The sequence below is a fragment of the Elephantulus edwardii genome, unplaced genomic scaffold, assembly GCF_000299155.1.
Source record: "Elephantulus edwardii isolate Elephantulus edwardi_28Jun2011 unplaced genomic scaffold, EleEdw1.0 scaffold00097, whole genome shotgun sequence".
NCBI classification, from domain to species: domain Eukaryota; kingdom Metazoa; phylum Chordata; class Mammalia; order Macroscelidea; family Macroscelididae; genus Elephantulus; species Elephantulus edwardii.
The window spans coordinates 11,097,449-11,108,889 of record NW_006399847.1 but is presented as its reverse complement, the minus strand read 5'-3'; the positions used below and the strand labels follow the sequence as shown (position 1 = coordinate 11,108,889).

The 11,441-nt window shown below is 41.0% G+C and overlaps 1 protein-coding gene across 2 annotated transcripts in view; it reads right to left on the bottom strand.

Annotated features, from left to right (window-relative positions):
* PTPRM (protein tyrosine phosphatase, receptor type, M) overlaps positions 1-11,441 on the bottom strand; it is a 921,068-nt gene that overhangs the window by 246,045 nt on the left and 663,582 nt on the right. The window contains exons 17-18 of one of the 2 annotated variants that reach the window (XM_006891411.1): positions 7,643-7,654; positions 6,730-6,917 (exon numbers count right to left, since the gene is read on the bottom strand). In XM_006891411.1, coding sequence (XP_006891473.1) covers positions 6,730-6,917; positions 7,643-7,654 — 200 coding nt within the window. The remainder of the gene's footprint in view (positions 1-6,729; positions 6,918-7,642; positions 7,655-11,441) is intronic. The other variant, XM_006891412.1, reaches the window with a different exon arrangement.

Below are 11,441 nucleotides of genomic sequence, written 5' to 3'. Positions count from 1 at the left end.
TAGAGGGAAGAGAAAAGACCAGAGAATGGCCAAAATTATTGGAGCAGCTATTGCTGCCAGTTTAGGGCCTGTGTCAGGAAAAGGAAGTTTTACTCATATACAATGCCACCCAAAGGTAATAAAGAAGGTCAGAATTACTTCCACTGTGGAAAGCTGGGCCACTTCAGTAGAGAAGTGTCACAGATGAGAGCTGCAGATAGGCAAGGGAGTAGAGAGGAAGCTCCCACTCACTTGCTTTACGTGTGGATCTGAAGGACACTTGGCCAAGGGTGGCTCACACTCACATCAGGTCCTCGTGGCTGACAGGACTAAGAGGCCCCAGCTCCCAGCTGCAAACAAAGGAGGATGCTTCAATGATTTAGATCCTCCCAGAAGAGCTGTGGTGAGCATTAACATTACTGGTAAGTATATTCATTTTCTCCTGGACAAAAGAGCCTACTATTTGGTCCCAAAAGTCTTCTGAGGTCCTAACTCTTCTCACTATTTCTTAGTTGTTGGAATTGATGGAAAACCTCATAAGCAGTTCCTTACTTCACCTCTGCCTCGCATGTGGACTTCTGAGTTGTAAAACAACCCAGTGGTAGATGGAATTAGCACCAGGACTCAAGAATAATAAATGACATAGTTGAGCCTTTACATCTTGTGGTTCCTAACCTTTATACTATAATAGACAAAGTTCTAGGCATAGGCTTTTTATTGTAAGAACTACCTTCCCTCTGTAACATGATTTGTGTCACTATTAGAGCCTCTACTTGGAATATTATTGCTTTTTAATTTTTGATTCATATACTTTTAACTTGTTAGTTAAATTTGTATCTTCTAGGCTGCAACACTTCCATGATACATCTTCAAGGATATGAACATGTATGGCTTAGCACATAACAGTGCATCTAAATTCCAAAATCAATCTCCATAATAGTCTATGTGTTTCCTATTGCCAAAGGGACCCTTTAGAGTAGTGAGAGAAGATCTTCACCCTGAAACCTACAGTGTCCCTTTTCAGCAGGCAGTAGCTAAGAGAATACGCCATCTCCTTTTCCTTATTAATCAGGGTGAAGTCTCTCTCAGGGAGGAGTGATAGGGAATGGCAAAGGACCCACTGACAAAGGAGATTAATCAGAACTGGCTTTGACAAGCACTGTGGCAACTGGACAATTAAAACAGACTTTCAAGGGGGGAAAAAGAAAGAACGAACTGGGGAGGAGGGTAGAGAAAATAGTGCAACAATGAATGAATGAAAACCCAAAATCTCTGTAAATGTTCATTAAAATCAATAAAATATAATAATAAAAAACTATAAAAAGAAAATGCAGAAACTCATCTATTATGAAGGTCCCCATAAACACATACACAGTCAACATGTGCCAAATAGCCTGAAGCATTCTCAAAATTTTGGATAAGAGTTCTTGTCATTATCTTATGGACCTATATTACCATCACATTAAAGGGGGGGGGGAAACCCAAAAGGTGTCAAGCAGCATCTGGTTGCCAGTCAGTCTCCAGGGGCAGAACTCCTGTGATTCTGTTTCCAGTGCCCCATTTCAATTCCTCATGCTTAGCTTTCAGTGGGTTTGTTGTGTTGTTTGGTCTTCTGTGGGACTGAAAACAACCTGCACCAATTATGACAAGTTACTGGTTCAGCCAGTGTGTCAGAATATGTGACAAGTGGTGAGAAGCCCATCTCAGAAGGAAGGGACAGAGTGGAGAGGGGTGTCTTCCACTCCGGAATCCTGGACCAGTTGTGTTCACATGGCATTCTACTAGCTAGGTCACACCAAGTGTTTGAAATTCCACCTGCCTCTCCTCTGTGTTAAAAAGCAAGCATATGGTTGTTAAGCAAAATTCAAAGTCCTTGGTGTTGCAAATGGGTATATGCCTGGCTACTACTCCAAAGGCTGGCAGTTCATACCCATCCAGAGTTGCCTTGGAAGAATAGGCTGGTGATGTGCTTCTGAAAGACTGTTTTTGCTGGTTGTAGTCTTTGATTTTTTTCAGTTAAGTGCTTCAAGTCTTTCTCACTTTTTCTAGTTAAGTTTGTGCCAAGTGCATATCATAGGTTGTTGAGCAGTCCTACTCTAATCCTGATGCCATACACTTCCTCATATAGTCCAACTTTTCAGATTATTTTTTCAGCATGACATTGAATAGGTAAGGTTCAAGGATACAATCCTGATTTAGAGCTGTCCTGATTTTAAACCATGCAATGTTCCCTTGTTCTTCTGAACAACGGCTCCTTGGTCTATGTGCCAATCTTGCAAGAGCACTAAGTATTCTGAAATTTCCATTCATCTAAATGCCATCCATAATTTCTTATGATCACCACAGCTGGAGGCCTTTGCATGGCCAATAAAACTTAAGTAAGCATCTTTTTTATATTCTCTGCTTTCAGTAAAGGGCCATCTGATTGTGGATATGCTATCTCTCAATCCAGCTGAAGTTCCTGAAGGATCCCAGTCAAAGATCAGTCACTAAAAAGCCTGTGGAGCGCAGGCCTCCTTAGCAGCACATGTGTGGCTGTGAAAACCGTGGAGGAGATGGATTGACACAGTAACTGGTGTAATGGGAGTAGGGGTCTCAGGGACAGTGACATCGGCTCAGGATAGGACAGGGTTCAGAGCTACTGTGCTGAGTTGCAAGTGACTCCATGGCACACAACAACAACATGTCACCAGGATTTCTTTCAGGGCTAGTAGAGAGACCACCAGGGCTATGGGGAAACCGTCCTTATTTTGATATGTGGCACACTACTCTGAACCATGGAGTGATCAGTTCTGAAAAGGTGTGGCCCCGTTTCACCTCCATGCGGATTTGGAGACAAAAGCATTCAGTCCACAGAGCCCTAGGGCCCTCCTCCACCCCAGGCCCCCGAGGTGGCACTCTGCCTTCTCCACTTCATGCATCCACTCCTTGGTATGACACGAATGTCTCCAGGGGGACTTCTCCTTTCGACTTGTGAGCAAAAGAAGTGAGCTGCTCATTTTACAGCAACATAAACAAACCTGCCCTTTCCACTTGTTCTTCCTTTTGAGACTCTCAGCTTCTCTCCACTGACAACATGGCATTTTCGGTTCAATCCTGCATGTTTACTCTTTATTGTGATTCATGTCTGAGTTTCTTTTGAATGAAATGATTGCATTTCCCTGGTGAGATGTGCAATATGACTATCTTGTTAGAACAAAATCAAATAAAAACATTTACACTGAATACTCTGCAGGCTCATCCCTGCCTCATGCCTGATTCCTTTTCCTGGACATACTCTGATGCTGCCTATTTGGCTATGACTCTTTCCAAGGCTCAGATCCATTTGCAAACATTTCTGCTTTGCAAAATATAAAGAAAAATATGGGATCAAGAGAGTCAACTTAGAAAAAAGTCACAATTTCAGAAGTATTTTACTTAGAAATGACCAATTTCCCCCTAAGCACTGCTGTTGTTATGTGGCATTGCATTGATTCTAACTCACAGCAACCCTGTGGATAACTGTTCGAAACCATCCTGATCCTGTGCCACCTTCAGCTCTGCTGTGCTTAGATGACTGCTGTAGTTCCTCTCAGCCTCAGTGGTCTTGGTCTCACTCCTTGAAACCTAATAGGAGACAACTTCACCTTCTGAAACTGAGGAAACAATACCCGTGGTCCTCAAGAGGCCAGCAGAGTGTCAGCTTCAACTGTGTTTGTGAGAGTTCTAACAATTAGGTGAACTTTAAAAGAAAACTGCCCCCCAATATTCCAATTTGTACTGGAATAAACGTTCTACATTGCCTAGGACTTTTGCTATATGGTTAATTCCAGAAGCCTGACTGAGAATGTAAGTGCAAGGCAATCAGGTGAGGACTCACAGAAGGTGTTCCTGTTGTATGTCCTTTGCACTCACAGCCAGGTCTGTCTGTCCACTACCACTGTTACCACTTTTCACAGGTCCCCCTCAAGCCTCTTGCCAACATCTGTATTCTTCAGGGGGGCTGGAGGGATTGGGAAACTTGATTCAAATAGTTAAACATTCAGCTACCAACGAAAAGGTTAGTGGTTCATATCTATTCCAACTCACCTTAGAGAAAAGGATGATGTTACACTTCTGCAAGGTCACAGCCTGGAAAATGCTGTGGGTCTCACTCCTCTTAACACACAGAAGCTCTCATGAAGCTGAACAGAAGGGATAAGCAACTGGCTTGATGCTTGGAGGTTCTTCTTAAGAGAACTGTTTTCTTCTCTTTCTCCTTAGAACACTATCCTCTGCGCTCCTGGTTTGCTCACTGGTAGATTTTCTTTCTTTGTTTTATCCCTCTCCTATCTTTTCATCTATTTTTACAGTTTTAATTAATGGTCCTGTTGGTTAAAAATGTTTTCTTTAAAATAGTCCTCTTTAACCTAATGAATATCTGGGATGAGGGAAATGGTCTTTTGAGATGTAATTAGTTAATAATAATTTATTTCAGAGAACAACAGCTCTTAATGAAGCATCATCTATAATCTGTGCAAAATTACCATAAGCTATTTTAGTTTGCACTTATATTTATTAGAAGACTTTAATGGGAAATAATTTCCTATATACTTTCAAATGTGCATCATATATAGCATATTATACTTTGGGTATGCTGCTAGGAGGGCTATTCCTTGGAGAGGGACATGATGCTCAGAAAGGCAAAGGGTCAGTGAAGGAGAGAAAGATCCTCAACCAGGTGGACTGATGTGGTGACTGCCACAATGGGCTCAAAAGTTATCAAGAAGTGTGAGAATGGCACATGATAGAATAGGGTTCAGATCTTTTTCAAAAGATCACTCTTGAGTACATGATTTGATGGCATGTAACAACAACTACATAGTTTATTATACAAATATCCAAGGTAGAAATTTTAAAATAGTTCAGGAAAATTAGACACAGGACTTTTGTGGATTGCTGTTTGAGTTCGTAATCAGTCTCTTTGACATTGACATCTTTAATAAACAGTTGGTCAGTATCTGCATTTAGAATATTGGAAAGGACTAAGACATCACCCCTATCCACTAGTCTTAAAATTCTTCTATGACTTAATTTTGTCTTTCATAAGTTTTGAACACTGTTATAAATCTTACCCTATTAATCCTATTAGATCCTACACAGTCTTTAAAAATAATTTATAAGTGCAAAAGGAAATATGCAGACATTAAGCCTCAAAGTTTAAAACCTTAAACTCAAGTTTATGTTGTTGTTAAGTGCCGCTGAGTTGCAGGCGACTCATAGCGACCCTATGAATGAAAGTCCTGGACACCTCCTATATAACTTTCGCCCTCTCTCCAGGTTCATAGGGTTTCCAGAGGCAAGCTATTATGGAAGTGGATGCCACTCCTGCTTCCAAGCTCCTTTTAATCAGGGAGCTTCATCAAACACTGTCCACCATGCATAACCATTCTCGCATTTGATGCATCAGTGTCAAAGTGTTTGGTTTCACAGCAACCACGAGTTACCTCTGTACAGCAAATGGACACACCAGGGTTACACGACCTAGAAGAATGTTTCACCAAAAACAATTAAAGGCAGGCCTGAGGGCCGCGGAGTAGAATCACCCAGCTTTGGCTTGGGAGCATGGCTTTCCATCCTCTAGGCCCACTGCTCTTTCTTTCTAAACTTAAGAGTTTAAGGTTTTTAAAATGCAAAATCACATTTTGAACTACTTTTGGACTTAAAGCCAGGGACATTGTTTGGTTTGATTTCTAGGATTTCCAGTCTTCCTGAGAGCTGTCAGCAGCATGCTTGGGAGCACGGGCTGGTGGGCAGAAGCATGCCTGGCTGCTTTCCTGCTCTGAACCAGACACCTGTGTTCACAGGAGGGCAGACTGCATGGTCAGCATCACGCAAAGTGATGTGCTGATTGTTATAATGGGCCTCAAGTGACTTGAGCTGGGAAAGGAAGTCAATCCCCAAAAGCAGAGTATCTGGGGCATAAAATGAAGTATCAGACTGTCCTCAAAAGAGAAAAAGAAGTGGAGCTTGAAACTCCTAAGAGTGGGAGGAGCTGATTTTAAAAAATACCCTAATTCCACATAAGATGCTTCCCAACTACAAGCTGGTTAGGTAGGCATAGTGCAGAAACACATTTTAATGTTTGTAAAATCATACCTGATGAAGTAAGTAATGCCATTTCATTCTGTGAGTAAGCACACTACTTTGTTGTTATAAAATGCAGGAAGAGACTTAGTTCCTCTAGTCACACAGAAGCACATCCACAAGCCACCAAGGATGGTGCTTCTTTGTACTGGATTTACCCTGTTCAGGCCTGTGTGATTCTCCAGCATGGTTATCTAATGACAGGGACTGTGAAGGGGAAGGTGTGGCCACTGTCCCTAGAAATGCCCAGGAAACTGCCCCCACACAATACTGGGTGAGCAGGCAGTAACAACCATCAGAGGCCATGACCTCGGTCAGGCTTCCACGCTGCTCACAACCAAACCACAGGCTGGTCTATACTTTAGGTGGAAAGTTTCTTCCAGAAAAATGTTTAGATTTGTCATCACACTTAAATACAGGAAAAGCCTAAGAGGGAGGCCTCTGTCTCAATACAGAGACTGTGGAGTACAGTGTTCCCACTGAGCGCTTGGCACCTTCTTGGTATTATACACAGCCACATGGGAACAGGTCCATAAGCAAGGTGTCTGGCCCATCTTGGAACCCCATGGGGCTACCCAGGTGAATGGGGTGCCATAGTGCTAACGTTGTGTCAGAAGGAGGGGTCTGGCCATGTGGGGTGCTCACCTCGTACTCCTCCTTGAAGCCGTATCCCTCGGCGCATTTCATCTGTGTGATGTGCTGCAGCAGGTCTGCCACGCGGATGGCTGGGTGCAGCTGCCCAGTCTGGTATGGCACGTCGGCTGGCTCACGCTTCTTGTAAGTGTGTGACTGAACCACGCTGCTGGTGTCACTGGTCATCGTGTGGGTCTCATCTGGGAAATACAAGGTCATGAAAAAAGTGAGGTAGAACCAGCACGCCTGGACCCTTTGGCTGAGAAGCCAAACGCTGCTGCACGTGGCATCGTCTCAGCCTCCAGCGGCAGTTAGCTCTGTGATGGCTCAGCACCAAAGGAAAAGTTCAGTGTTTAGACAGTTCAGTGGGACTGATATCACTGACCGGAATAAGGAAGGAGTCTTTGCTTTCACAAAGCAGCCCAAATGACATATTGCTTTTACAGAGGTAATTGATCAAAGCCCTTTAGCCTTCTGGCGCTAACTAAGGTTTATGGAAGTTTCAGTCTGAAACTTCATCAAGACCTGGCAGAAAACCAGTCTTGTTTTATTCCAAAGATAAGTTCACAGTTTTGTATGATGAAATAAATAAACTTTACAAATGTTCTGTGAGCAAAATAAAAGTGCACAAAATGGTTTGACTTATAAAGATAACAATGAAAATGTGGACTTAACACATGAAATCAAAGCAAAGACTGGGGATCTGGCCTAGGGACGAGGTTTTGATGAATCATGTTGCATGCTTTGATATCAGAAAGCTCAGCAAGATGTTGTGGATGCACACAGCACACGTGGAACGTTCTGTGATAACTAGCATGCAGGCCAAGACATGACAGAGCCAGGGGCTAGGTGGGCATATTCTACCGGTCAGACACAACCTCCCACACCCTCCACACCTCTTCCAGGGGGCAGATGGGGAACTTACCATTGATTGGCACTTTTAAGAAGATACATATCAGGAGAAAAGAGGGAAAAAAGGAAACAGGGAATGAGCAATAGTATTGTGTGAGCACTTCTAGGTAGCTTTTTATTCTGTGCTTTAATTTTCCAGCTAAATTGGCTACTCACAAATGGTCAGGAGGGCAGTCTGATCTCCCCCATCATATTAGGATGGAGATGTTTAATTTAAGTACTTTATAACACAGAGGAGGTTAAAATAGTAGCATAATTGCTTTTCATCTCCCAGGAACCAAATAATGACTAAATAAGTTGTATTTGTATTCAACACACTTCCTCATTAAAATTTCTTGAACAAATCAACCAAATTGTACTATAAAATTAATGCAAAAATTTGGTCAAATAAGTTTAAAGAGGCGATATTTTAATGGACTACTAGTAAATTAGATTAATGAACTGTAGAAATTGTAGCTATTCAAACTATCTTATGCAAGAAAGTGCTATTAGATTAAGAATTCCACATTCCACAGGCTGACTCATTATAATGCTGAACTGCTTTAACTATTTTATGATTAAGGGTGTGTATCAAGAAAATGTAATTTTAAAATAAATGGAAGTATCAAAACTGGTCTCAGGTATAAAGAACTCAAGTGTGTAAAACAGGAGATGGTAATTTTTTAAATAAAAAGATTACTAGATTGGTTATCAATAGGGAATCCAGCCATGGTTACTATTTATTTTCACTAAGTTCAGCTCCATAGGACACAAGTTAATGAGTCTCTGAGTAGCTGGGCCTGGCTCAGAACCCTCACTTCTGTCTGCGTTGCAAAGCACCTGGGATGTATGGTATGAGTGGTGGCACACAAGTGTGTAGCTGTGTGGCTGTTGCTGAAATGGTACCTGGATTACTACAAGGTGGCTAAAGACAGAAAAACAAAATAAAAGAAGGTGGCAGTTGAAGTTATGATTCCTACCTCCCCCCAATTTGGATTTGCTTTGAAAGTTAGCAATTTGTAAGTTCCCGTTGGAAGAGACATCAATTAATACAATTTATACCCAATTTTCTTGATGACAACTAGCAAGTGAATACACTGGGACAAAGGTTTCCTGCTGGAATTCAGGGAGTTTTTACACTAAAATAAATGGAACATTAATTAGTTTCCCCCCTGTGCTTCTTTCATTCTCTAAGTTTTAGGCCTTTTGGGATGAACACAATTAGTATGTCCTCCATTGTGACTGACCTTTTCCGCTTCCCCTTAAGGATTCTGGCTTATTCCAAGCATATACCAGAACCTAGGCATTCTCTCACCACAGAGCTAAAAGGTAGATATCCACAGGTTTTACATTATAAGTTCACACAGCTAAACTCACTGCCATTGCTCTAGATAATCATTCCCTCTGCCTCATGACATCTTGTTCTCATTACTAGTGTTTAATACAGTTTAATATATTTTAAAACCACCAGATTAGTCTACAAAAATAGTAGTTATCTAGTATATATATATTCATTCAAGAAGGAGGACTAGGTTTCTTATGCAATGTGTATTTAGAAACTTTGTAACCTATATTACTAGATATCCTTGATACTACTAAAATGTAGTGATTCATAATTTCATCTGACTTCCTAAAAAGAAATTATCACTCAAAATATAATTTATGATTAATATTCTATATTTGTTTATAAAAAAATACCCAGTGAGGGTAGATTCAAGTTGATAAGTTAAGCAGATAAGATTACCCAGACCTTTCATAATAAAGGCTTAAGAAACCTTCCCAGCCCATGCACCAAAAATTAAAAAAAAAAAATAAAAAAATAAAGGCTTAAGAAACCAAGTGATACGGACATAGCTGACACTTGAATCAGATAAAGAAGGAGGTATAATATCAATGAGACCAAAAGATGGGCAAGAACAGCAAACAGTGAGGCTGTGAACTGCAAACCAGCACAGGATGGCCATTCTGAGTTAATGTAAGTAGCTTTTAATCGCAGCCTTTAACCAGGTTAATTGGCCCTGCTTACTCAGGGTTGCACCAACATCCACATCGATTATCAATGACCAAAAAAAATGGGAAACCAACAACTGTATGTACTCTGCCATTCGCACCACAGAGAATGTCCCACTCCTGGTTGAGTGCAATCATCAGCTTCAACACTGCTGGTCTGATGACAGACTATAGTCAAGTTCTGGATCTGCTCACCAATGATCAAAGACCCATGCCCACATATGAGTGGCAGGTGGTGAAGGGCACGATCCAAACTAACGATCCATATTGAGTACAACTCATTGTCCAGATACACAACATTAAAAAAAAAATCAAGATGAAGCAAACCAACATGCAATAAACTTATTAATAAAATTACACCTAGAACAGTATCTTAGTATCAACTCCCTCAAAAAGCTCACTTGCTGTTCATTTAGGACTGACTTATAGTGCCCCTCCATCAGGTTTCTGAGGCTGCAAATCATAACAGAGGAGACTGTCCATCTTTTAACCCAAGATGTCTCTGGTGGATTTTAGCCTCAGGAGACGCACAGCCTTTGAGCTACCCGTGCAATCCACACCACCAGAGCTCTTTAAGTCACACACAAAACCAGCATAAAATGATCAAACAAGTTATAAAAACACAGAGCCAGAAAGCCTTTCAGAAGAAGAAATGCCATTAAAACTATCTGATTAGGAATTCAAAGACATATGCCTAGATACTTTTAGTAGATTAAGAAAAAACTCAAGGAAGCCACCAGGGTGGGGGATGGGGTGAAGTATTGTGGTTGTTGTTGTGTACTGTAGAATTAGAACTGACCCATAGGTGACCCTCTAGAGAGTTTTCAGAGACAGTGAATCACATGGGAGGAGACAGCCCACCCTTCTCCTGTGGAGTAGCTAGTGGATTTGAACCTTGTTGTCTTTGGGATTGCTGCACAGCTTCTTGCCACTAGGGTACCAGAGCGCCATGTCATCAAGGGAGGCAGATAATAGATATGACAAAACTCCAGAAAAACATAAGAAAATGAGACAAGAATAAGTTGACAAAATAAATGGAAAATTAGAAACGATACAAAACTGTTGTTGTTAGGTGCTGTCGAGTCGTAGATGACTCATAGCGACCCTATGAATGGAAGGTCTGAGCACTGTTCATAGAGTTTCTGGAGGCAAGCCATTTCAGAAGTGGATGCCTCTCCTGCTTCCAAGTTTTAATCAGGAAGCTCCACCAAACACTGTCCACCATGGGTAACCATTATCATATTTGGCACATCACTGTACCTTGAAATTCTGCCTTCAGTACCATTGGGTCTTGATCATATGCTATTTCCTGATATGTTTCAGTGTTGATCACCTTTTCTTTTGTTCAGTGACTCTATATTTCTCTCATATTCTTTTGATGTTTCTTTCATCATTCAACATTCTCCCCATAAATGGTTTCTAAATTTAAGCGAGATATAGTCAAAGTTTTATTTTCTCTCTCAGATTTTATTTCATTTTCTTCAGTGTCAACTTGCATTAAGAGTAACTGGCAGTCTTTTCCACAGCCAGCCTCAACCTGGTTCTGACTTATTATACTGAGCTTTCCCACTATCTCTTTCCACAGATGTTGTCAATTTGATTCCATCAGGGACATGTGTAGTAAAATAATTTTTTCTGGTTTTTGAAAAAAAAAGGTATTCACAATAAATAAATCCTTGGTCATACAAAATTTCATCATTTGATATCTAGTCTCATGTCAATTGTTATTGTTATGTTGTGGATTAGGACTTCTAGTGTTGTTCCTAGCTTTTCTGTAATGAATTTTATAGTCCTTGGTTTTAGTCCTAGGTCCATGATCCACC